This window comes from Cavia porcellus, unplaced genomic scaffold (assembly GCF_034190915.1).
Source record: "Cavia porcellus strain 051 isolate PalLab524CR breed Dunkin Hartley unplaced genomic scaffold, mCavPor4.1 scaffold_17, whole genome shotgun sequence".
Classification (NCBI taxonomy): domain Eukaryota; kingdom Metazoa; phylum Chordata; class Mammalia; order Rodentia; family Caviidae; genus Cavia; species Cavia porcellus.
In genome coordinates, this window is record NW_026947500.1 from 53,248,099 (window position 1) to 53,276,044 (window position 27,946).

General features: G+C 42.9%; 1 protein-coding gene and 1 long non-coding RNA gene across 2 annotated transcripts; both read left to right on the forward strand.

The window, feature by feature from the left end:
- Nucleotides 1–584: 584 nt before the first annotated feature.
- Nucleotides 585–27,946, forward strand: LOC106026347 (uncharacterized). The gene is made up of 5 exons (XM_063229089.1): nt 585–669; nt 12,751–12,790; nt 13,045–13,457; nt 22,312–22,484; nt 24,519–27,946. Exons 1-5 carry the CDS (start codon nt 585–587, stop codon nt 24,633–24,635), a joined length of 828 nt encoding a protein of 275 aa, XP_063085159.1. The 3' UTR covers nt 24,636–27,946.
- LOC134470980 (uncharacterized) lies at nt 15,444–22,244 on the forward strand. The gene is made up of 2 exons (XR_010040271.1): nt 15,444–15,552; nt 21,810–22,244. It is a non-coding gene; the product is annotated as an uncharacterized LOC134470980 (long non-coding RNA).

Consider the following 27,946-nt stretch of genomic DNA (forward strand, 5'->3'; position numbering starts at 1 on the left):
ACTTCTGATGAGTGAGAGCTCCTGAGGAACCTGGCTGTCTGCCTGACTGCCATGACCTTCCAACAGGTGTGAGTATGACTTGAGCATCTCCACCTTCCAAGATTGTTAAGCATTCTTTTCAATACCAAATACCAACCCAAAGCTTACAGGGACTCTGGGAAAGACAGTTTTCCACTGTAGAAGCAGTGAGCCAGAAGACAACAGAGAAAGGTGCCACATATATAATCATGAACTATTTCCACCTGAATGGTGATGCCCCCCAGGACTTAGCATGTTATCTGTGATGGTTGATACCAAGTCATCTGCACTGACCACATCCCCCAGGGAAGTTATGCTCTAAACAAATCTGGGGATCCAGTGTTTCTGTGCACCTGAAACACTTTCCTGTGTTTAATACCTGAAGGTATTTTGGAGAAGCATGTGCTTTCATCCTTTCCCTTTGTTATCTTTGATACACTGTGTCAATTTGAAAAATTTAGAAGTTTAAGAGACTCAGTAGGGAGCCATGGTACTTTTTAAATATCCTCTTCCTGTAGAAAAGAAGGCCAAGATTTTGAGAGTGCTACACCAACTCTGGAAGGGACATGGCCCTGTATAATGTAATAGAGAAGAGGTTTGCTCCTCTTTTCGGCCGGCCTGTGCTCTGCTGCCACCTGTGGGCCCTGAGCGGTATGCTAACACAGCCACCATCCCAAACCCCTGTCTCCCTTTGGCTTTGTCCTCTGCTTCACTGTGATCTCTGTTCTTCTCCACTGTGTCCCAGCCTTTTCCCTTCCTGAGCTTCCCAGGATATTTGCTATTTTCTTTCTATGAGCAGATTAATATCTCCAAACCGAAGTATCACAGAGTCACAATATACACACGAACCCTACTACCTATACACATACACACACACAGACACACATGCACACACACACACATTCCACTGTTGGCACACACAAAGGGTCTTTTCTTAGACTTCCAAAGGGAAGATTTTATCCACTCAAGTCAGGAGCCAGGAATCACTGCAGAGCCTTCTTTTTCTTCATGGGTGGGGCAAACCACACTTAAGCAAATTTCTCACACTTGCCCTTCAAAACAAACGCAGACTCCAACCATCTGTGACACCTCCCCACCCAACCAGGTCACTCTGCACCCCTGTGACTTCCCAAGGCAGCCCCACATATGTCCCCTCTACTCAGGCAGCATCAGAGAACATTGCTCATGCAGCTGCCTGAGTGAATTTCCACAATACCACAGCACATGGTGTATTAGCCAGCTTCAGATGCTCCATTTAGAGCAAATTTCGCACATTTTCAGGGAAATGCAGTCCCCTCTTTTGAACTACAAGGTGGAAAGTAGATGCGAATCTTCCTTACTTATAGTAAGGGACATACTAGGCCATTTCCGTAACACCATTCTCCATGTCTCTTCTTTGTCATACCGTGTGTGTGTGTGTGTGTGTGTGTGTGTGTGTGTGTGTGTGTGCTGCAAAGTTGTTTGTGTGTGTTGTGTTTATTTTTAATTTTTAATGGCTCTTGTTTGCAACACCCAGGAAGTTCTTTTGTTGTGTGGAGTTGGTACGTGGACCTAACACACCTCAATGTTTCTTCTGTACCCTACCCCTCCCTGCTCTCTCTGACTCCCCTTTCCATTACAAACCTCTAGTTTCATTTTTTTAACTCCCTGCCATTCAGCCATGATGCTTTATTCTGCATTGTGTAAATTCATGAGCCTGGCACAGTTGTAGATTCAAGACAGGAAACCTGACCTCAGCTATGGACCTACCAGTACCAGCTCTGTCCCTTAAGAAGCTGTCCTCCAGCAGATGATGGGCCCACTTCTCAGAGTAGGTAAGTGCTGCTGCCAGCTCTGTGCTGGAGGGAGCCAGGGTGAGCACTCCCCTAACCAAAACTTCTCCCCCAAACTTGCACCCCATGGTGATAAAACTTTCTTCTGGAATATCAGTACCTCATGGCCAAAAGGCTGTGGGCCTACGATTTAAGAAATAACTCTGATTTGAGTAATCTTTGTCTGTTCCATTCATTTTAGTTTTCTTTGGATTTTCACAATACCCCTTTAATTTCAGTAAAGGCCTGAGCATGTCAAAAACAGCAGTGAGCACAACTCCTCTGTGTAGACCCACATTGCTCAGGAAGAGCACACAGGCCTCTTCCTCCCACCTCCTCAGCTGTCACAAAGATCCTTTCCAGGAGATACTGAAGATTGGTCACCTCCAGGATCACCTCATCCCCGTCTCACTCACCTCTCGATACTCGCCTGATACCAAAGGCATAGGTCCTGCTCTGTTCTGAAACAGAAAATCTTGGGTTCCAAGACCCACGTTAGTCTGCCTTTCACGCAGAGACTGCTCCCCAACACTAGTATTGGACACAGAGCTCTGCGCCACCACCCCCAGGTGCCCAGGCAAGCAGAACAGGCAGAGCAGCTCCCAGCTCTGGTCAGCTCCCCCTGCACACCTAAGCCTGTGCTGTGTTGTACTCTATTCAAAAAACAGGGCCCCATGATGAAAACCGGGGCAAGACTCCAAGATGACAAACAGGGCAAGACGTCTTTTTTAAAAGAAGCGCTTTTATTTTAGCTGGCCCAGCGACACAGTTCAGATGGAATTTGCAAAGCTGTGCAACTGAGTTAGAGTTTTGACTGATTTTTATAGCTCATTTATGATTAGCTCATTGATCATTAAGTACATAGTGATGAGAAACAGAAATAAGGTGGGCCTTTGTTCCCCTTTGCTTGAGGTCAGAGGCATTTCACAGTGGGTGGTTAGCCAATTCATAGCCCTTGGTCTGCCAATTCCAGGAACATTTGTCTCTCATGAAGGGAACAATGGTTGACACAGCATCATTTGTCTCTTACAAGAGGAACAAAAGTTGACATAGCACACAGGTCACTGGGGGGAGGGGATGACGCATTACAGAACAGCAGAACAACGCAGTCAGTTAATTTATAACTATGTGGTTGGTGCTTGGTTACTAGGGTAATGAGCTCAGTACAGAATGACAATGTTACTAATAACTATCTTTAAGTAACTATTTTTGTTAATTATCTTTTGATCAATTATTTTAATTTTTAGCATCTTAGTATAACATTCCCCACTGATTTTTGTCAGTGATCCAAATCATTGGCTCTTGGAATTTTCAAGCAGTGGTATTTGTTTATAAACTTGTGTCCTTAAAACCATGAGTTTTATTGTTTGAACCTGGTCTTTGACATAATTTACTAATCTGTTTATAATGCAAGGTCCAATTGTTAAACAAGTAAGTAAGATTAACAGAGGTCTGGAGGCTGCTATGATTAATGTTGTCAACCAGGGAGTTAGAGAAAACCATCGCTCAAACCAATTCTGTTCAGCTTGTCTGGCTTGTTCTTGATCCTGTAGCTGCCTTTTAAGGCTGGCCATACTTTGTCTGATAACCCCAGAATGATTGGCATACAAGCAACAATTTTTTCCTAATGCCAGACAGACGCCTCCATTTTTTAGGAACAGGAGATCTGGACCCCACCGGTTTTGTAAAACCATCTCAGTCAGTGAACTTAAAGAATCATCTAATTTGGAGACAGAGTCACTAAGGTCTGCTAAATCTTGGTCAATGAGTGCATGTAAGTGTCTATAATTTTGGTCTTTTGACTATCAGGCTGGACACTCTTAAACCTATTACCTTGTTATCTCAATCTTTAGTAATACAGGTAACAATACAGGATTTTTTTTGTTGTTGTTCTTACTGGACTCTTTAAGTCAAAGCTAGGGAACAAGTGACTCTACCATTATCGCTAGAGTACCAATACACTGGGGGTGAACAGATGATGCACGGAGCAAGGAGTTATATTAGAAGTACAGGCAAACCAGGCTCCATTGGGAGCAACAAGGTGTTGTTAGCAGGATAGTAAAAGTATAAATCAAAGCTGAAGAGGTAGGATTACAGAGTGCAGCATAAGGGGAAGTGTGCAAGGAGTAGGAGGCAGAGTAAACACAGGTTCCTGAAGCACCCTGTATATTGTCCAGTGTGAGCAGGGGCTTAGCATCCCACCAACAAAAGGTGTGTCTGTGCAGGAATTTAAAAGTTAATTTGTCATAAGCAATGTCCAGAGGCAAGAAGGGGCTAGAGATGTCACAGAAATCTCAGAGGGCAAAAAGGTCTCAGGAGCAGGAAGTCTAGTGGAGGAGAACAGAAGATTGGGTCTCCAGAGTGAGGAAAAAGGTAATGAATCCCTTTATTTTTTTGTCAAGGAAATGCAAATTTACAACCCCAATGTCTATTAAAGTATTTTATCTCTATGGACTGTGAACACCTATGATCAGAGGCTGGCTGTTGTTTTTGGGGACAAAGATACCAGCCAGTGGACTGTAATTTTTTTGAATACATAGGTCCCTGTAAGTCTCTATTAGCAACTGTTATAACTCGGGACCCCGGTATAAAATCCAAGGAGGCAAGAGACCAAAAATTTAGGTGGCAAAGGCTTTATTTCCAGGCCTGGCGACCAGTCTCTGGGAGCCAATTTGGAGACTGTCCCCCAGAGAATGAAGGGGAGGACTTTAAAAAGAGGCTGGAGGAAAAGGGGGGGGGCGGCAAAGAAACCTGCAGAGCCATCAAACTTGTTGACCCGAGTCTGGAAACTGTATTGCTGTCCACTTAGCTCTGACAATCTCGGGAGTTCCTGGTGTTTCTCAAATTACTCCCATCCTACAGACTGACATTATATCGGAGTGGCACATCTGTAGCAATATTTGGAGAAGGAAGTGGAGAAGTTAATTATCCCAGGACAGCTCATTTTCGCTAGTGGGTGCGAAGGGGTCAAGAGTTACAAGAAGCTGAAACTTAAGTTTTACAAAGGTCTGATATCTAACTCATTTGATGCATACAGAACAAAAGGAAAGCACTGATTGGGGTTTGGGCCATAGTATTTCCTGGTAATTTCTTTGAAGCTAAACAGTTCTTAAAATTGGGGTAGGCTCATTTTATGACAGATCACCACCAGGTCGGGAAGAGGTCACCAGAAACCCAAATTCTTTATGGCCTAGATAGATAGGTGAGGGGAGAGGGAGGCAATAAGGCGCCATACAGAACAGAAAACGGCGGTTATGTGTCAAGGTCAGGGTAAAGGGTTAAACTGATACGCAAATCTCTCTGGACACAAGCAGGTTAATTTAAACAAGTGTAAATTAATGGGCCATTCTAGTTTTCTTTAGCTCTTTAGCGGAGAATAGAAGCGCCTAACAGTGATTAACAACCCTTGTTAGCTTGTTTTAGCACAACTTCTGTAGTTTGTAGAGGACAACAATGGTTAACATATCAATTAGGTGAGATTCTTGCAATTCTTTACAGAGGAGAGTATTGCTCAACATATCAATTAGGTCACTTAACATATCAGTTAGGGAAAAAGGATAAAAAAAACACATTTAGTAAGCCACGTTGCAGGTTTGCTATAATACACATATAACGAAGCTATTTTCTTAGAGTACAACAGCAACCAATCAGACAGCATGACATGCAAACCCAACAACATTTTTTGTCTAATTTTTGCTGGGATGTTATCTACTAGGGAACATAAATCTATCTTAATTATCTCATAGACAGTAGCATTGACTACCAATAATTTACCAGTGAAATAGTCAGTAATTCTGAGTTTTAAACAGTGGGTTACAAGGTATCTCCTTGGGGTCTCTATAAGGAATAGCACTTAAGAACAAGATTATCAGATACATTTGGCAATCTTAAGCTTTAAAGAATCCTTGGAGGGAACAACAGTCCACTTATCTGTAGGTTGATAGCTGTCAGAGGCCAGAACTGGCTTGAAGTGGCAATGATGAATCGAGGCAGGCTTTTTTGTGACTTTGATGGCAGTCAGAGTGCTGAGGACCATGGTGTAAGGGTCTCTCACCAGGGCTTGAGAGACTCATGGTGATGTCTCTTGATGAGTAGTGTCCTAGGTTTCACTGCAGCACTTTCATCCTCAGGATGGGCTGCAGGCAGAGGTTGTTTTTCTCGGAATAACTGGTGGATGGAAGTCAGAGCTAGCTGAAGGGCCTGGAGGAACTTAACAAGATCTTGATTAGCCAGATCAGCTAATTTTTTTTTCTCAGAAATCTTAGGAATAAGAGGAGGAGGTCTCCCACATAGAACTTTAAAGGGGAAACAACTGTAACATAGGGGGCACATTGTGCATGCAAGAGGGCCAAAGGAAGGAGACTCATCCAGTTCTCGCCAGTTTTTAATGTCATCTTAGTTATTACCATTTTTAAAGTCTGGTTTATCTTTTTTACTTGTCTTGAATTTTAAGGCTGGTAAGCACAATGGAGTTTTTAATCAATCTGCAAAGCTTGGGTTACTTTTTTAGTTATCTGGGCTATAAAAGCTCGGCCATTGTCAGACCCCATGGATAAAGAGAGGCCAAATTGGGGAAACTGCTATCAGGGCTGACTCAAGACTTAGTAGGAAAAGCTATCTACCAGTACTCATTTCCTTAAAGTCCAGGCTTTTTTATTTTTGTGAACTCTATTTCTCAATATTTTTCAGGCACAGTCCCATGATGCCAAGTGGTTTCCATTTGTTGTGGTTGCTTAGGATTTACCAACTGGCACTGAGGTCTTCTAAGGCTCACAGACTGAGTAAGCTTTGACAACTGAGGGATAAAGGAATGATCTCAAAAAAGAGCAGCGAGTTTTGATCTTCCCATGTGAGTGGACTGATGAGCTTGTTGGATGAGTTTTTATCTCAAGGCCTCGCGGAGGAGGACTCGATTATCAGGCAGTTGGTACCAGCCCCCAGGGATATCAGACCTTGCTTGGAGTTGAGCTGCCAAATGTAAGTCTTCTTGAGTGTAAAAGGGCTTTGACAGAGTGGGTAGAATCAGTAGCAATGCTGGGATTGTCTCAATCCCCACTGATTTTGTGGCTGCTTTTTGGGTAGCTGCGTCTGTTAGATTATTTAATAGCCATATTCCTTGGCATCCAAATGGCAGCTAACAAATCCAAAACTTGGGGAGCATTTTTATCTTTTGGCCCCCTTAAGTCAATGAACCTCATTTTTGATAAATGGCCCCATGAACCTGGGCAGTAGCAAATGTATATCTGCTATCAGTCTGACAACTTGAGGGCCTCAGTGAGGGCAATGAGTTCAGCCCATTGGGCTGATGTTTTTGGCTCTAAGGTTTATTCCCATAGAATCTGAGAGTCTGTGACAGCATCTCCCACGACCTGCTTACCTTGATATATGTGACTGCTTCCATCAGAGAAATATGATGGAACTCCGGACAGTGGCTCATCTGTCGTCTGGTCGAAGCCCCATGAAATGATCAGAGGGGCAAGGAGAGGTCATCATCAGGCAGCTGAGTATCTGGGTTTAAAGACACTATCCCCTTGAAACTGATGGTAGTCAGATCCAGAAGTAATGCCTGATAGGCAGCTATCCGTCCGGTGAAGCTTTGATGAGTCTCCAGTGAATGAGAGGAGATAATTAAAAGTTTTTGTCCAAATGTCACCTTTTGGGCCATTTTTACCAGGAGGGCCACCGAGGCAATCATCTGCAGGCGATGGCTGTCACATTATCAAGTCTCTTGGAAAGATAGGCAATAGGCCTTTGCCATGGTCCTAAACTCTGAGTCAGGACTCCTTTTGTTATCCCTTGTTTTTTATCAACAGAGAGAAAGAGGTTTTTGCAACTTTGACAGAGCCAGAACTGGAGCTTCTGTTAAGGCTGATTTTAATTGCTGAAAAGCCTGGTCTCGTGAGTCTGTAATCTAAAGCAGGCAATATCCTATGGCTCCTAGAAATTCTCATATTTGCTTTTTAGTCACAGGAACTGGAATCTGTTGAATGGCTTGCACCAGCTGGGAGGAAAGAGTCAGTTCTAAGCAAACTCTAATAACTAATAACTAACTAATTTTTTTTAAATCTCTTAAGCCTTTGCAATTTTTGCTTAATATCAGGGGCTGACAGTTACAAAGGTATTATTAATGGCCCTTGCCTTTTTAGGTGTTACCAGGTCTACAGGTGTACAAATGTAATAGGCCTCTAGCAATCTCTCCAGAAACCCCGAGGGAGACTCATCATCTAATTGTCTCACCTCTGCTACTTGGACAAATTGCTGGGTTTTCTGGCAGCCCTTAAAGGCTTCTGAGAACAACTGGCAATACTGAACGAGAGCCTTTTTACCTCTGGTTGTCCGATCAGGGCGGGATAAACGAAAAACACAACCATTTGGAATGTACACTTGCTTTTTATCCCAAAACATGAATTTTTTTTTCTTTTACTATAAACAAAACCTGAAAAATCTGCTGGCAGTCATCCGAAGTGGGGTGATGAATGGAGAAGACAAATTCCAAAAGAGAAATAAGGCCCTGAGGGTCCTTAGAAAAAGGGGGATGAGGAAGAGAAGTCCAGCAATTCTGAACGCTGATGGCTTCTAGTCTGGATGGGACTAAGAATTACAGTCCTTTTTAATTTTTATTTTCATAGGCAAATATATTTTATATATGGTCAACACTGACTTTTTATCATTATATAAACTTGGGATGACAAAGGGCTCCAGTTTGTCCTCCCCTTTTTAGAATATAATCTCATTTTAATGGAAACATTTTGCAGTAAAGGTTTACTGATCCAATACTGTCAAATTCTGAACACATTTGTTTCTCTGTTTTTCTGTTTCTGTTTATTACCTATCAATTACCTTTTTTCTAGCTTTTTAGACAACATTAAAACTTTTTAAAAGCTTTTTAGACAACATAAAAACATTCACAACAAAAGCAAGAGTTGGATCTCGACTCAGCTCCCAAGTTTACCAATGAGTAAACAATGCCAGAAGGTATGCAGGGACAGGGCAAATCTGATCCTTGAGGTGCTTCTTCCTGGCAGTAGAAGGACCCCACATTCTGTCCTCTCAGAACAGAGCCACAAACCTCAGGCAATACTGGCCACACACAGGTCTAGCTAGGGATCCTGCTGTGTATGCTGGGAACAGAGGACAGTTCCAAACACCCCATCAGAGACTCTGGACAGCTGGAGCTTGCTATTCTCTTGGAGTGGGGCATTTGTCACTGTCCTCAGCTATAATGTTGTATATGATTTTAATTTCTAATTTTTCTCTGTAAAATACTTAATTGTTAACACTCCATTAAGTATTAGAATGTTAAAACATCAACAGTTGATACAAAGTATCATTTCCATTTAATGTTCTGGGGTGCTTCCTATTTAGGTAAGATAGTAATGTTAAGCTTCCTGTCTCTACCACACTGTACTATTATCAGTCTTTTCTTCTGGATGTTCAGTCAGTGATGTTCAGAGACCAAAAATTAGAAAGATAGATGGGCTGAGAGGTAAGCCAATGTTTTGGTCTTGGCTCTGAGAGGTCAGTGAGGATGTAGAACATAAGAGAACCTCTGTTGTGTCATCCAATATTCAGCGAGTCCCTGATCTCCTGATCAGGGAGACTGTGAGCCTGCAAATGAACGTGAATGTAAGTATGTGGTGTGCCTCAGGAGAGTCACCAGGAGAAAAATGCTCTCAATCTTTCATAGACAGCAACATGGTGAAGCACCCCAGTGCCTCATCCCAGGACTGAAACAGACAGAAGGACTGAGAGGAGCTATGCAAGCCTCCAGGCTAATTCCTAAGGAGACTTAACTGCGCTTACAAGTTAACAAGGGAATCACTGTATCTAATTCAGGTTTCGTCTTTACCTGCTCTGCGTAGTACAATCCTATAGTAAATGTTAGCTATAAAAGAAGCTCAAAGCATTGAAACCTGACCAATGCTGGCCACACTTGTCACTGACTAGGTTATGGATTAATGGGCTGTCAGTGTTTACATTTTGAAACCCAGGAACTCAAAATCTTGGACTGCACTTTAAGTGAAAAGGGGTCAAAGATGAAAAAATCTACAGAGTTCTCCAAATATAGCTTCTCGAGCTTCATCTGACCACCCATCTCATGCCACAAAAAAAAAAAAAAAAAAAAGTGTGTGAAATTTGGGAGCCAGGGAAGCTGGGAATTCACATCTGCAGCAGCCACCAGCCAAATAAGAACACAAAGACTGCCTGCGTGAGCTACAGAAACAGGTACTCTAGGTCCCCAAATGCAGGGCCTTGGGTGACCATGCATGCAGATTACTAAGCAATAGAGCATCAGGTTAAGCTGTTAAATATGTAAATAAGTGCTCCTACAGTGAGAGGGCAGGACTTTTCCTCCCATCAGGATAGTGAGGACTCCACTTGACCTCAGCTTTCCTCTCTTCTTCATTTTTCTCAGTCTCTTATCATTCTTCCCTCGAAAACATCTGGAGTTGCATGGGTCACAGTGAAGGCCCTGAGTTCAATCATCAATATGGAAAAAGGAAGGCAGAAGGGGAAAGAGGGAAGGAGGAAAGGGAAAGAAAGGTTGGAAGAGAAGGTGGGAGGTAGAAGGAAAAAAGAATAGAGAAAATTAGAAGAATGTTATAGCTTGTGTCTTGTTTTCCCCCACAGGCTTGTGTGGTCATAGGTGGGTTTTATGCTGGAGTCTGGTTCTAAGGTTTATAGTTCTGTCTTACTTTTGTTACTTGCTGAGACAAAAATCTCTGACACCCTAAGTTACAGGAGGAAAGACTGATTAGCTCACAGTTTGTAGAGGTTGTATTCCATAAGCAGTTGTCTCTGAGTCTGGGTGTCAGATGGTAGAGAATAACAGTTCATGGCAGAAGACAGAAAAGCAACAAGGTAGAGTGAGACGAGCCAATAGCTGTATATCATATGGAGTTATCTCGGATTAGGGTGGTACCAATTGAGTTAGTGGACCACTCCAGCAGTCACCCTCCCTTAATCCCAGCACCCTTAATCCCAGCATTGCATAATGACTCATCGCAAGCTCCAGATACAGCTGCTTCCAAAAAATCTGTGACCTCATGAGGCTTTGGGGGAAATCTAGACACAAACCATAACAGCTGCTGTGATCAAGGATGTGATGCTGGGACTGATTTACGATGTGACACCAGGATTAAGGGTGGGAGTGCTACCTGTCCTAAGGGATAAGATGCAAGGGACAGAAATAGCTGTGGCCCTCCCTTCTTGCCTGTATCTTGCTGCTTTTGCCATCTTCTGCCTGCCATGAACTTTTTCTGCTTTGCACCTCTGCCATACAACCCTGTTTTTTTGTGCCACTTGGCCATGGACTGAAACCTCTACAAACTGTGTAACTGAAATAAACCTTTTGTCCTTTATCTTTGAGTGTTAGGTGTTTTGTCTCATCAGTGAGAAAAAGTAACTAAAACAGAGAAGAAAACATTCATTTCCATTAATAATTAGGAAATAAAGGCTGGGCGTGGTGGCTCACGCCTGTAATCCCAGCATTCGAAAGGCTGAGGTGGGAGGATTGCTGTGAGTTTGAGACCAGCCTGGGCTACCAAATGAGGTCAAGGCCAGCCTGAACTGCATAGTGAGACCCCATGTCAAAAAAGACAAAAAAAAATTCAGGAAATAAGTGTTTAATCCAGCAGCAAAATTCTATGGCTCACCCAATAAATTATGCAACACTAAAAATTGGACAACACAAAATCTAAGTGAACTTGTTAAGTAATGAAGTCCTGCATTCCCCACTGCTAGCAGTACAAATTGACACAATCCTTTTGGAATACAAACTGACAGTACCTAAAATGGTCAATCAGCATTTACTCAAGGGGGGCAAGTGTGAGTGTGTGCCTGGAAGATGTGACACACATGCAGGTGGGAACCTCCTCCAGGACCTGTGCTAGTGTTTATGGACGAATGCACACATATGTGCACAAATGGTTAATTTCTTCAATATATTTTGTCTACTATGCCAGTGAATGGAGGATTCCTTCATGTAGGATTAGCATCATAAGGCACTGGAAAAAATAATAAAGCAAGAGTCAACCACAAAATTAAGCAATGTGTTGCTTTTAATATATATAAATCCTATATGTACTAATGTATATATTTGTGTAAGTATTTAAAGAAATGTAAGACCATAGTAATAATAAAATACATTCAAGATTAGCAATTAGTGTTTTTCCATTCAAAAGGACAAAGGGACATAAAATGAAGGAGGCCCACACACTGTAATCTCTGCTGTCTGGAGGCTGAGGCAGGAGAACCACAAGTTCTAGAGCTGCCTGGGCATTTTTTGCAAGGCTCTGTTTAAAATAAAGATATAAAATAAAATATTGTTTAATATAATAAAATATTATAATAAATAATATATAATAAATATGTTATCTACTATATTTTATATATGTAATTATATAATATATAATTTATATTGTAATATATTACACAATGTAATTGTAATATTGTAATAATATAAAATAAAGTTTAAAATAGTTATAAAATAAAATACAGGCCTGGGGTCGTAGCTTAGTGAGAAGGCCTGGGTTCAAGCTACAGTGGCCTGGAGGCAACCAGAGGTTTCTTTTCATTTTCTGTTAAAGGAGACTGGACCCAGGGTTTCCCACCTCCGGGGCAAGCTCTCCACCTCTGAGTGAGTCCCGAACCCTGGAGTTTTCTAAGGCTGTGTATTGCACTGGTTCTTAAGCTATGCTAGGCAGATATTTTTATTATGTAATTCAGGGAACACAGAAGGAGGGGCGTTTCTTGCGTTTTTTTTTTTTTTTTTTTAACATTATTCGAGTCAAATCCTAGAGAAACCATGGAGGAAGAACAGTGATTTTGTCTCCTCCAGGAACTTTGTGTATACATTAGGGTCTGCGCTGCAAACCTTTCCCATTATTAACGCACTGTGTGCAGACCTGTGGCTCCCCAGGGTCCCAGTCGTTCGTGGACTGTATAAGAGGCGATAGCCTGTGAGTTTGATTCCTGGTTCCCATGTAGCCAGGGATCCTCCAATCCCTGCCCGGAAAGCAATGTGCTGCCTCGCAAGCTTCCTGTGGTCTCTGCTCCTGAGCTTTGAGGCACGCATTTCTTATCTATTTTCTTGTGTTTTATTTTACTTTATAGAGAAAAAAAAACAGAAAAATCAAGAAGCAAGCAAACAATTTAATACACAACAAAAGAACAATGACGACCACAACAATGGCAACAACCAGCGTCCATGTAGGATTTTAAAACAAAGTGATAGGAATGTAACAGTTGTTAGGTTGTTAGGCTGCATACTGTTATCTTCCACCTGCCAGCTCTGGGGCGCTGCATCCCTGTCTCCTGCCAGGCCTCTCCCATTAGAGGAATGGCCTGGTTCTGGTCCCTCCCCAGTGACTGGGGATGCCGGAATCTCAGCCCCAGCCCCGCCACACTATGCGCTTCCCGCCTCCCGATACCCTCAGGGAACCCAAAGCAGAGAAGCCGGGAGCGGATTTCCTGCTGCTGCTGCGCGGGCTCCCCGCCTCGCCCCAACTCCGCCTCGCGGCTTCCTGCATCTGCGCCCGCGCCTTGCTCAGTCCACTCGGGCCATTGCGCTGCCCCAGAACCACCGCCATCTGAAAGAGCGCGTCCCCAGGTACTCAAGGCCCCCGGGTAAGTCGACCCTCGGTCCCTGGGCAGACTCAGGGTTCGGGGAGAAATCTTCCCTGAGAATCACTGGCAGGTGCAGGCTGGTAGGAAGCAGCCAGTCTGTGAGGATGCGGTCCCCGCAAAATGGAGCCGGGGCGATTTCGGGAAAACCAAGAGAACTGGGCCGGGCGGAAAGGGGACCCGTCTTTTTGAGTAATCCAGGCCAGGAGCTGACTCCCGGATGGCTGGAGGGCCAGAGGGCTGAGCTCTGAGTCAGTAAGATGTAGCCTCGCTGCGCCGGGCTCCAGGTTTGTGCCCCAGGGCGCGCGATGCTCCCCAGGCGCAGAGGTGGCACTGCTCCAGCTCTGGGTTCTGGGAGAACAGAGGTGCACGGGTTAGCAGAGTTTCAGGGCTAGAGGTGCTGCCTGGGCCGCACCTAGCTGAGCACTGGCCGGTTAAGGGGACACGGATGTAATTTCAGGGCTTCCTGTCCAAGTCTCCAGGTGCTGACAGCTTGAAGGGCCTGACTCAGCCATGGTCCCTGCCACCCCTCCCCCCACAGCAGAAAGTCTGGGCGCCAAAATGAAACCTCCCAAGAGCCCAAGCGCGGGAAGCACAGCCAGCTGGCAGGGAGCCCTGGGCAGTGGCGCTGAGGGGAATTCCCGGACTTCTGGGCTCTGAGGCCCTGGAGAATGCATGAGGCAGACAACAACATGGAGACACAATCCAAGGATTTTCATGTCCCTGTGGTTTTACCACTGTGCCATCTGCGTCCTAAATGGAGACCAGCATTTCACATCAGTGTGACACACTTTTTGTTTTTCCTAACTTCTTGGTTACTTTGCTCTCCTTGCTGAGACAAAACCACCGCACACTTGAAATGAAGAAAGGAAAGGTTTATTTAGCTCACAGTTTGTGGAGGTTTCAGTCCACAATCAGCTGGCTCCAAGGCAGGGTGGTGTGGCACCCTGGCAACACTTCAAGGCAGCTGCTAGAGCAAAATGTAGGAAAAAGTGCCCAAAAGTCTCGTTTCCTGCCTTATGTCGCACACAGGCCACCACCCCCTCTCTAGGGCTGGTGTCGCCCTCACAAAATCTCTGTGCCCTCTTCTTAAACAGGATGAGGATATTTACAAAGTAAATGATGCTGGCTTGTGCTGAGGCTCTTAGTTAAACTTCTAAACTTCTCAAATTAACACAATGTATCAACCATAACATTTAACTTCTCAAACATTGTTATTTTTATTATGCATATCTGTGGAACCAATAATTACACTCTTTGTGGGGAGTTGGCACAAGTCTCTAATACTTCTTAATTCTTCTATCATCTTCTCTCCTTTCACTATCTCTTGATCTCTTTTCTGTGGTCCAAAGAGCTCTCTCCCTATTTCCTATTATGTAACTTTTTTATTACTCTATGGTTTGATTCTTCTTTTGATTTCTCATTAGAAGAAACCATATGATTTTTAAGCCTATGAGTCTGGATTATTTCACCTAACACTGCAAACACTAGGTAGGGTTATTTTCATCCACATTTAAGGTCTGCTTGTGCTCTGAGCTCTGGACTCAGTCTGTCACCTCTCTTCTCTGTGCCACACTTGCTTGAAAAACAAAAATCCAGATATAAGCTGTTGTCCACAGTAGGTGTGAGGATTCACACTTAAATGTGTTTAAAATGGTGTTTAGTGTACTACCCAACATGAAACAGCTCTTCATAAAAGAGATTTTGCTGTCGGAGTTAGTTTAACCTTGACACATAAACCGTCTACATGCTCAGTTAATGTATGCGGGAGAGTAAGCCCAGAGCTGAAGGGGACAGAGGAAGGGTGGGACCCTGGTTAATGTTTTCCTTTATAGTTAATGGCAGCTGCAAAGATAGTTCTCTCACTTGGACCTTTTTGAAATTAGGATTTCAGCTGAACCATCTGTTTCATCGTCAAGCCGTCATGAGCTGTCAGAAGCCCAGGTCCCGGAAAGTAGACACAGAGAACAATATGATAATCGTGGACTTCTTTCCTCAGGTGTGTCTGCAGAGACTGTAGGACGTGCTGATATTAGCTTGGCCATCCTTGGCCCTGGGTTGCATAGTCCTTCCTGCTGAGAAATAGCCGTGCTTACTGGTAATGTTATACAAATTAGCATTTTTCTCTGTCTTTTATTCTTTCTGTGTTGGAAGGTGGCAGTAGAGAAGGCAACTGTGATTTAAAAATAATGAGGACTAGAGCAAAGTAGCTTTTAATAAAAACTGTTGCAATACTTCTTCAAGAACCACAAAAAATAAAACTTATTAGAGTAATCTGGAAAAAACTAGAAAGTTGAGAGTATTTTACAGCCTGGAAACGGCATTCCAAGTATGGCTGACATATTGGATCATAAAAAGCTGTATTTGAAGGACGCTGTAAAGTATGAAGCACTCTCTGTGTTTTGTCTGTTCCATCCATAAGCCTGTTAGGCGAGCACATGGAATGTTGTCTCCACCTTGCTTTCAAAAAGCGAATGGACACAGGGGCTGGGGGTTTAGCTCAGCGGCATAAGCACCTGCCTTTCAAGCAGGCGGTCGCGAGTTCGATCCCCGGTACCGATAAAAATGAAAAAAGACCAAAAAAAAAAAAAGCGAATGGACAATGCAGTCCTAGAGTGCTAGAATGAAGACTTGGGCTTGAAGTTTGCCAAGGTGAACACAGGGCTGTGTCTAATATCAGGGCTGGGTCTTCTGATCCCTTCCAGAGTTTAAAATGCACCTTAATTTATCAAGAAGACTGAGAAATTCGAGGCATCTGAAAGGGTAGTTTCAAAGCTTTTAATCTATCTTCTCTCCATCTGGTTCTAGAACTCTAGAGCATCTCAGTATCTGCAATACGCAAGGCAGGCTTTGGTCTGCTTGTATCTGGCATCCTGCTCCATGACTGAGTGGGCCCACAACTGTCTGTGCTTCCCCTCTTTCCCTTTCTCCAGCACCTGCATTGTCGCAGGAATCTTCCCAGGAGCTGGGTTCCCTCTCAGCACTCCTAGGGCTGCAAAGCAGGATGCATCTGGCAGTGTGGGCTGAAAGGAAGCTTTAAGAATATGTATGCTTAGCCAGAGTACATTTATATTACCTTCTGTTCTTTTTTTATCTTGCTAACCCTGAATATTAATATTATTACAAAACAAAAGAAATTCAGCCTCATACATGATCATCATGGTGCTGACCTCTGCCACACACTGACCTCAGGCCGGATCTCTACAGCAGCCCTGGCCTTGAGATCCTCATCACCAGCAAACAGCATGGCCAGCAGACAAACCCAGGCCTGGGCCACTCTTGCCATGAGCAATGTGTCAGGGAGAGGGTATCTCTCAGACCTGTCAATCAGAGGTTCTTAGCTATTCATTACATTGTTGCTAGGTAATTAATTGCCATTATTCAATTCCTTCTCTCCACCCCTGGCTTATAAGATAACAACTTATAAAAATGCAAATCCTGGGTGCAAAATTTAAGAAAAAAAAGTGTATAATCACATGGAAAAATATTAGACTAAGTACAGGAGTATTGGCATTTACTTTATTTACTAGGTATTGTGTGATCTCACAAAAGACACGCGTAAAACTGTATGCTGTCCCTCAGTTTCTCCATCCAAAAAATGGAGAGGGTGAGTGAGATTTTCCCCTTTACATAGGATTTAGGGATGAAGTTTTGTAATTTTGAATGCCTGACAATAAACCACTGTAACTTATTCATACTGAATTTGGTGTTCTAACATGAAAAAATATAGTGCAATATTGGGTTCTGTCCTAGACCCCTGATTTCCCAAATGAGTATATGGCGAAGATTAAATAAAAAGAGACATTGTATAATTTTTAGGGCTCCAGGAGGGTTAAAAACCCTTTAATTAAGCTCCAGGATTCAAGGGTAAAGACAAAAGATTTTCTGGATCAGTCCACTTATATTAGAACCAAGGACAAAGGGCGGAGAAACTGAGGAATGTGCAGGCAATGAGCAGGACCTTGGAAGTCACTTCAAGGAAGTCTCTAAGTAATGAATCAAGTCAGTTCAGTAACACTGTCTTATCATGAGGACATGGTTTTTTGTTTGTTTGTTTGTTTGTTTGTTTGTTTTAAATCGGTACCTGGGATTGAACTCATGACCGCCTGCTTGCAAGGCAGGTGCTTATGCCGCTGAGCTAAATCCCCAGCCCCATGAAGACATGGTAGAAGTGAGACTGTAGGAGGAATCTTTGCAGCTGCAGACTCTTCTACCTTATTAATTGGAGTTGGAGCCAAGTGTCCGCAGTTGTGGCCTTATCTTGCCCTTTGAAGTGTGTCTGGCCTCACAGGCCACTACAGGCCTCAGCCAGCACCAATGATTCATAAAAGTTCACTTACTATGAATCAGCTCCCATTGCCAGGCAAGGAGCCTAGGCCTAGGACAGACTCACAGATAAACATAGAAAACCAATTAGTAAAATTTAAATCTTGCTCAGAGCTGCTTCATAGTGGTCTCCAACATCTCTTCCCTTGTGTTTTGTAGCAACAGCTGGATCAGAGTAAGACAAGGTTGAATGTTGTCTAGGAGTCGGCCGGTTTTGGCTCTTCTTTGACAGACTATGAGTAAAATAAGGATAAACACACAGATTACTCCAAGAATACCAACATAAAGCCAGAAATGTGCCTTCAGACAGTTGAATGGATTTAATCTAAAGCATCAGAAAACTTGTCTCAATCTTGAACTTGTTTGTCAAATTTTTGGGTTTGTTGGGATATTGACAAAAATCTCCTTCTCATTTTGATGGATAGTTCCTTGTATATGTTTCTTTATGTCCTCCCAAGGATGCATAGATTCATTATAAGGGAAAGGAGTTATGCAGAAACGAGTGGCCTAGTAATGGCACAATTTAGGAAGTCAAGTCTAGTTCATGACAAATCTCAGGTGGAGAATCTGCCCAAGTAATGGGTCTGAGTAATAGTGGATTAGGGATATAAGTCCATTTCTCCACTCCTGAGACAGGTGTCATATATACTGATACTCCCAGCAGGGCCTTAAGGCAACCAAAAGATTTTCAGGGTTTGGTGGAATCTCCCTTCTGGTAACTATTTCTCTAGCCTCACAGATCATTTCTTGGATGTTGTTCCATTGGATCACTTTGTCTTTTTTCCTGGTCTCTGGGCCCAGTTTGGTGGAGCCATCACCTAAGGCTGTCCTCAGCATTGGTTGTGTCTCCCACCAATGCTGTGTATATCTTGTGGATCTTTCACCTGTTAAGACACAAGCATAACCTCGCTTCCATGTTATTAGCTGTATTGATCTTTTTAAGTTTAAATTAAACAAGGAAAATGCAAAACTTGGTCTATTTGTGGGAAAAATAAGAATGTTAAAAAAGCAACCTTTTAAATCAATTATAATGAGAGGCCAAGCTCTTGGAACTGCAGTTGGATTTGGCAGTCCTGGCTGCAGCACCCTAATAGGAAGTAAGCAGGCATTTACAGCTCTTAAATCTTATAACAATCTCCACTTGTTTGACTTCTTTGGAATAACAGAGACATGAATATTCTAAGGGCTAACTGAGCTTTCTAAATGGTCTTGTTGTAATTATTTTTCAGCTAATTTGTGTAATTGAGTTAGCTTTTCTTTTTTAAGGGGTCATTGATCTACCCAACCAGGCTCTTTAGTTTTCCATTGTAAAGGCAGAGCTGTTTTGGGGGGAGAAGCCTCAATGGCCCTTGTCAAAAAACCTGTTGATATCCAATACTTTGCCTGTCATCTTTAGGTGTAATCTTGACAGGCTCTTTGATTCCCTGTAAGTTTTTTCCTAGTCCTTTGCCTTTCTGTTATCCCATTTTAATAATCATTTTCTTAATTTTAGGATTTGAATCTATTTGTTCAGTTTCCAAATTGGAATTCATTTGTTCAGCTTTAAAATCACAATTGCTAGTCAGCACTAATTTCCACTTTTGTAATAAACCTCTTCTCCACAAGTTAACTGGAATAGGTGCCACATAAGGTAAAAAGAAACCCTTTGTTGGTTCAGTCCCTCATAAGACAAAGGTGAAGCACTCTGTAAAATGTGCTCAAGGTCCCGAGTCCAATAAGGGATGTCAGCCACGTGGCAGGCCATTGTTCTAATGTAACTACAGACACATTGGCACCAGTGTCTATTAGGTCCTCAATGTATTTCCCATTAATTTTTATAAAACATATAGGTCTGTTTTTAGTCACTTCCTGTATAAAATAAATTTCTCTTTTTGTAGTTTTGTTCTGCTCCCTCTTGAGCTGTCTATACTTAACAAAAGAAGGCTTCTCTATAGGTAACAAAATCAACTGCACCATATAGTCTCCCTGTTCAAAACTCACATGTCAATAGCACATGTAAGAACTTGTATTTCATCTCTACAATCACCATCAAGCACACTAGGCATAATAGTTATTCCTTTTAAATTTAAATCAGCCTTTCCCAGCACAATACCAACTGTTCCTTTAGGTGGGGGACCCCAAATTTCTGTCCCAGAAAATATTTCCTCATTTATTGTTGGACATGGATTGGGACCTATTCTATTTTTATGAGCTTGCTCCAAGACAAGAGTTTTCAGCTTTACATCAAAATGAAGGAATTGAGCGGGAGACAGGCATGTTTGTGTCAAATGTTTGATATCATAAGGTGTCAATTGATATGTATCTAAAACATTTTGTAAGAGCAATGGACTTTGGACTCCATTGTTAACCACACCTTGTTTAAGACTTTTTTTAGCAGTTGTATTTCAAAAGGCTTATGAATAAAAGACTCCTGATCATTAGCATCTGTTACAATTCCAACTGGGAAACATGCAGGGATGGTATTATTTGCTCCCTTTGCAGCTGCCTCTTCTGTGCACAATTCTGGACAGAGCCTTATGAGGATAGAGCCTTTTGTAAAGGTTCTGGCTCCTGCTGAGGTCCCTCTAGGGAATTTGTTTTGGTGGCAAGTGCCTCAGCAGGGAGCTCTTCCTTCTGTGTCTGAATCAGAGCCTGCAGACTGTGAGCTCTTTAAAACTGACCTGACCAGATACCAAGTTGAGAACATGTCAAGGGAAATGATTTGTATATTTATCTCTTTAGTGCCTGTTTGAGTAAACCATGGATTATATTTGGTTACCTCTTTTAACATGTTTGTTAAGTCAGTTTTTGGCACATGAGCCCCTGAGCATTTAAGCAGGCTTTGAAGCAGTTTTAAATACCTCTGCTCCTCCGCTGAAACCTCTTGCTCATATTTTACTCCCAGAAAAAAATGGCTTTTCACTGTGGGAAGACTTACCATTTTTCTTCCCTCTCTTGTCTCCAGGAATCCCTGGCAAAGTTTTCATCCTGCAACGGCCTCCTCAGTATCCAAAACTTTCCACTGTGGGCTGAGTTACTCATTCAGGCTATAAATTCCCAGTCCAAAGATATTAACTCTCTGTTCGGGCACCAGTTATCGGGTTCTGTCCTAGATACTCAATCTCCCAAACGAATGTAGAGCAGAGGTTGAATAAAAAAAGACAAATTGTATGATTTTTAGGGCTCCAAGAGGGTCAAAACCCTTTAATTAAGCTCAAGGCTTTGAGGGTAAAGACAAAAGATTCTCTGGATCAGTCCACTTATATTAGGACCAAGGACAAAGGGCAGAGAAACTGAGGAAAGTGCAGGCAGTGAGCAGGACCTTGCTTCAAAATTGCTTCAAAGATGTCTCTAAGTAATGAATTAAGTCAGTTCAGTAACACTGTTATCATGAGGACATCGTAGAAATGAGACTGTAGGCGGAATCTTTGGAGCTACAGTCTCTACCTTGTTAATTGGAGTTGGAGCCAAGTGTCCGCAGTTGTGGCCTTATCTTGCCCTTTGCAGTATCTCTGGCCTCATAGGCCACTACAGGCCTCAGTTAGGATCCGTGATTTATAGAGATTCACTTACTATTATTCAGCTCCTGTCGCCAGGCAAGGGGCCTAGGCCTAGGATACACTCACAGATAAACATAGAAAGCCAATTAGTAAAATTTAAATCCAGCTCAGAGCAGCTTTGTAGTGGTCGCCAACATTGTAATATATCAGTGTGCTTGACATTTGTAAAAATTAAATAGTTAAAAGTAAGAAATATGATTGAAATACCATAATGAAGTTTGTGGATTTCTAAGCAACAAGGGGAAATACTTGTGTTTCTTCCCCACCTTTTGTCAGAAAAATTCAGCATTGTGTAGAATTTATTTGACCTGTGTGACAGGAAACTCAGTTTATATTTTGGATCTCAAATTAAAAATAATTATATCAATCTACTCGCCTTTTAAGATTGCTTCTAAGTTTCCCAAAGTGTCTTAAGGAATTTCATGGTAAAAAGAGAAATAAAACTCTAGGTTGCATTCACTCTTTTTAAGTACATAATACTTAATTTTAGGTGCCCAGAAAACAGCAGAATGGTACCCACCGTCCTCAAAAGAAGGCAGAATCTAGGAAATGGCTAAGGGATATAACCAGTACCCAGGGTCAAGAAAGCTATCTTCCTAAGAAAATTCCAGAAGACAAGACCACACACTCAAAGAAGATTTACATTACTTTGGATAAAAACGACCACATGAAATATGAGCTCTCATACAGTGAGAGGGCTGTAGAGAGCGGCACGACCACCCCATTGCTGCCTCCCTGCCTCTCTCTCCTATGGGCACATGATGCACCTGCCTACATTAACCATAATCCTCTCCTGCTTATGTCACATACCCGGACGTGACGATGACCTATCAGAAACCACCTCATAGCCTCTTCCTGTCCTACCAACCCACGCTTGGCCCATAAAGGATACAACCACTTCCTGAATAAACAAGGCTTGATCGGATGCTCTTGACTTGCTTCAATCTCTCTTTGTCTCCCCCCTGTTCTATTCATCCCTGTTCCCCCTCCAGATACACCCCACAGATTGATCTGCGGGCCGGATCAAGTGGCACCCAGCATGGGGGCTCCTGTCACGGGGGAGTCAACAAGGAGCCGTTCAAGAATGCTGGCTAGAAGTAAAAGCAAATTGAATCAGGGACCGAGGCCTACGCGGACGACTGCCCGATGTGCCGCCCGAGTCACGGTGAGTGAACGGCAACCTCATTCCCTTTCCCCGACATGGGTCAAGCATTGAGCAAACATGAATTGTTCGTGGGAGGCCTTAGCAAGGCATTAAAGACAAGAGGGTTAAGGGTTAGGACAAAAGAATTATTGCAGTATTTTCAATTTATTCATAAGGTTTGCCCTTGGTTCCCCCTAGAGGGTTCTATAGATACCAAGAGGTGGAAAAGAGTAGGAGATGCTCTAAAAGAGTATGATAGGGTTTTCGGTCCAGCAAAAGGTTCCAGTGACCACCTTTGCATACTGGAATTTAATCTCTGACTTGCTTGCCCAGCAGCATGCAGATGCTCAGATTGAGGAGACTGTCACACAAGGCCCTCCGAGCTACACAGCCTTATAGTGCCCCTAAGATGGCGCCTGCCTCTGGCAAGCCTCATGGTGCTCTTCAAATGGCGCCTGCGTTCGGCAGCCGACCCTTAGTGGTTCTCATGGCCAGGCCCTCCTCTACAGGGGGATTAACTCAAAATTGGGAATGCAAAACTAAACCCCAAATTATACCCAAACAAAATAACTGACCAAGGCCTTGCCCACAGGAGTGTAAGTCATATGAGATAGAGATGCATAGCTCCTGTTATGATGCTGTACAAGAATTACTGGCTGGGGCTGGGGATTTAGCTCAGTGGCATAAACGCCTGCCTTGCAAGCAGGCAGTCAGGAGTTTGATCCCTGGTACCTGTAAAAATACAAAAATAATAATAATAAGAAGAAGAAAGAAAGAATGTACTGGCTTAGATAATGCCACTTATTTTACAGCCATACTTACAAAAATAAAAATGGCAGCAGTTGGAGGTGATTGGGGCCTCAACTCCTCTGTATCAGGAAGCCCCATGTACACCCAAGCCTCCTGCAAAGGCAAAATCAACAAACCAGTCTGTTGGTATAAGAGGGCTCCAATCCATGTCTCAGATGGGGGAGGTCCTCAAGACAAAATGAGAGAACTTTATTTTGAGAAAAAACTAAAAGAAATAGAAGACAGTCTATTCCCAAAGATCAGTTACCATCTGTTAGCTGTCCCCAAATCACGGGGTGTGGATTTAGATCCACAAACTTATGATATCCTTTCAGCCACTCACCATGTACTTAACTTCACTAACCCTGCTTTAGTGCAAGACTGCTGGTTGTGCATGGCTTTAGGCAGTCCTATGCCCTTAGCCATCCCCTTCAACTCAACAATTGACCCCTCTCGTGATCCACAAAATTTTACCTGTAGACCTTCCCAATCATTTCTAGTCCAGCCATTAATAACACCCAACATATCCATGACCTGCCTACCGGGCTCTCTCCAAAATGATTCTACCCTTATAGATATGAGCCATCTCCTGTCCACCACCTGTGTTCAATTTGTCAATCACACAGGTCCCCTGTGCCCCCCGACAGGACACATTTTTGACTGCGGTAATAATAGGGCCTATAACTATATTCCAGCCAATTGGACAGGTACATGCATAACTGCTTCCCTCCTGCCCGACATAGATATTGTCTCAGGCAACCCTGTCCTGGTGCCAACACTTGATTACATTGCTGGCCACCAAAAATGAGCAGTAACACTGATCCTGCTTTTGGTGGGAATGGGCATCACTGGCACCATAGCCACGGGTACTGCTGGCCTCACCGTTGCCTTAGATAAATATGCTGACCTGACCAACCAGTTGTCTAAAGATGTTCAAGCTTTATCCTTTACAATAAAAACTCTCCAAAACCAATTAGACTCACTGGCAGAGGTCTTACAAAACAGACGAGGGCTAAACCTGCTCATGGCAGAGCAGGGGGAAACTCTGTCTTGCCTTACAGGAAAAATGTTGCTTCTATGTCAATTGGTCCGGTGTTGTGTGAGGCAATCTCCAAGAAATAAAAGAATGACTTCAACAGCGATGACAACAAATGGCTGCTAACCCCTTCTCCTCAATGTGGGGAGGACTTTTCCCTTACCTAGCACCCCTATCTTGGGTCCCCTAGCTGCCCTGTTCTCTTTTCTGTGGGTCCTTGTATTTTTCAGAGGATTATGATGCTCATTAATAACTGGATAGACGTGTTTATGGCAAAGCCCATTCAGGTATACTACCACCAGCTGGAGATGGCGATCAACAAACCTACCGGGAAGGAATTCCCATGAGTGGCCCATATGACACTGCGGCCTAACTGCCCTGGGGCAATGGACAGGCAGCCAGAGACGGGCAACTAGGACATGCATATTACCCCACCGGCCGCCTAAGACAGGCACAGGACTAACTGCTGAACTGCAAGCCCATGACGGGTAAGGCCTGGTTGGGTTCACGTAATTAGGTTCCTTGACCTAAGACAGGTGCTGTCCTCACAGGGCCTGCCATACTCCTGATTAAATAATATAGAAAGGGAGGAGATGTAGGGAGTGGCACGACCACCCCATTGCTGCCTCCCTGCCTCTCTCTCCTATGGGCACATGATGCACCTGCCTACATTAACCATAATCCTCTCCAGCTTATGTCACATACTGGACGTGACGACAACCTATCAGAAACTACCCCATAGCATCTTCCCGTCCCACTAGCCCACCCTTGGCCCATAAAGGATGAGACCACTTCCTGAATAAACGAGGCTTGATCGGATTCTCTTGACTTGCTTTAATCTCTCTTTGTCTCCCCCCTGTTCTATTCATCCCTGTTCCCCCTCCAGGTACACCCCACAGATTGATCCACAGGCCAGATCAGAGGGCCTTTTTATACGAGGCACTCAATAGTCTTGAGGCTATCATAGAACAGGTAAAGTCTCACCAAGGCAAAATAATGCTGGCATGTGGCACAGAAAGGATTACAGGGTTCCTGAACCTAGGGATGCCCTTCAGTTGTATTCCTAATGAGGCCAATATGAACATTACCTTTTCCAAACATGTAAGTGAGCAGAAGGAAGATAATCCAATATGTGGCCGACAAGACAGATCAAACACTGTGTCAAATTTTATGTTCATGCAATTGGGTAGACAATAAAAAGGACTGTTAAATGTAAGGAGCTTCACAAAGAAGGAAACAAACTCTGTGTCTTTAGTTTCAAAGGAGAAACCATCAAGGAGGCTTTGTGCAAGGACCACAGATTTCTTCCTTTTCTGGAGAATGGCCATTGGAAACTCATCAGCAACAAGAACTCCATTATAGAAAACACTCAAGTAGTCTGTCAGGTGGAGAGAAAGGTCTTCAAGATCGAAGCTGAAACTAGAAATAGCCCTAGGGTGCCCACACAGAATTCTGAGTTAGTGAAAAGAAGACCCATGTATTGAAAGAATACATTGCGGAAGAGCATTCCTGCTTGAAAAGAAAAAGAGAAAGTATCAGAAAAAAACCTCAAGAAAGAAGTGAAAACAAGTGGGAAAAAAAACGAACAACATCACTTAGGTTTCCTAGAACAAACTTTGGGAAACAGACCAAAAATTCTACTCCTGTTAAAACAATCAGGCTCCTTTCACATTTCAATGACTCAGTTGGATTCTTACACTGGGACAATAATGGCTACATGGGTACAGCCACCTGCTTCATGTTCACCGGGTCGTACATTTTCACTTGACACCACATGGTAGATCAGATCGTGGGAAAAGGAGTAGAGCCCAGTAAGTGGGCAGACATAATCAGCCACTGTGCTCGGGTGACATTCAGTTATGAAGAGTTTGAATTAAAAGACCACAACTCCTTCTCCATCGAGTCTTGGTTTGAGATCTGATGTAGATCTCGACTATGCAGTCCTGAAACTCAAGGAAAATGGACAGCAAGTTCCTGCAGGACTCTACAGTGGGATCGCCCCTGCACCAGCTAATGGGTTGCTGTATATTATTGGGCATCCTGCAGGAGAAAGGAAGTCCACTGATGCATGTGTCATGATTCCTCAGAGTGAGCGAAAAGAGACGTGTGATAGAAATATGAGAGAATTAGTGTCTGAGCCTCAGTTTGCCCACATGTACACTCAAAACAGTTTCAGGGAAATTCTTCACAACCCTAATGTTGTTACCTATGACACCACTTTTTATTGGGGTTCTTCTGGCTCACCAGTGTTTGACTCCCATAGCTCCTTGGTGGCCATGCATACTGCTGGCTTCATTGAAATTTACAGAGAAAGGACTTTTCATATCATTGAGTTTGATCACAGCCCTGGAATTGAAATTCAGGTAGAACAGAAGCAAAACAGAAGATAGGAAGGAGACAAGGAAGATTATAATTTATAGGTGGTACTTTTAAGAAGAATGTGACTAAGACACAGAGTTATCTCAGGTTATCCACATCTCCACATCTTGGCAGGTTGTCAAAAGTATCACAGAATATTTTTAGATAATATGTTTAATCTTTAAAAATACAAAATAGTTTACTTGACTCTGTTTCTTCTGTAAAATAAGCTACTGTCTTCCCTGTTGGGGAGTCATCACTTTTTTCCTGCAAACAAGGTTTGTAAATTCACAAATTCCACTCCAAAAACATAAATATTACCTGTTCTGTGCAACTGCTTTTTCTGGCCTTACACTATTTCCTTGAGTGTGTGCTTTAAAACTCTCCCTCATAATCCCTTTACTTCTTTAAAAAAACATTAAAACAAGTCAGCAGAAAGCAAGCCCTCCTTGTGAGTCTGCACCATGTGCAGGCAGCTGGGGGAAAAAACTAAATGGCAGTGTTTTCCCATAAGTCAGTGCTGCTCATGGACTGCAAAGGAGGAAAAGAATAAAAAAAAAGCCAAAGAAGTAAACCATCCCTATGAGTTGGCTCCATGTCTGAGGTGCTGTGGGAGAACCAGATGCCAACCCCTTCTGGTGCAGAGGCTAGGAGACAGGAAGAAACAAGGTTTCCCCACCCCCAAAATCAAGTGGCTGATCTGGAGAAACACAAGCTGTGATGATAACTATTGAGGTAAATATAGCTTAATGCTTGTAGTGTTCAGTGTTTCACTGACTTTGTAGGCCTATAGCTGGTAGTCTCGTCATCTATTCTGAAGATAACAATATGCAATGTAGTATCTATGGGGTATCTCCCTCTAAGGGTGCTGGCCATTGTTAATTCCTTATTGTCTTGTTTTGAAGTCCTGTTTTGTATTCGTTATTTTGTTGGGTTGGGTTTTATTTCATTTTTGTTTGTTTGTTTGTTTGTTTGTTTGATTTATTATATCCAATGTTGTGGGAAGCTACTTGAAAGAGAAAAAGATACACTATGGTAGCCATATTGGACTTACTATTAACTTGTTTTGAAGTTTCTTTATTGTGTTCATTGTTTTGTTTTCATTGGTTCTGTTCTGTTTTGTTTGATTTTTACTATGTCTGAAGGTATGGACAGCTATTTTGAACGCAGCAAGAGGCATTATGATTAGCATTGCTGATTTTCTATTTTCTTGTTTTGAAGTCCTGTGCCACTTATACTGTTTAGTTTTCACTGGCAAAAAATAAATAAATAAATAAATTCTAACAACTCCATGAAGAAA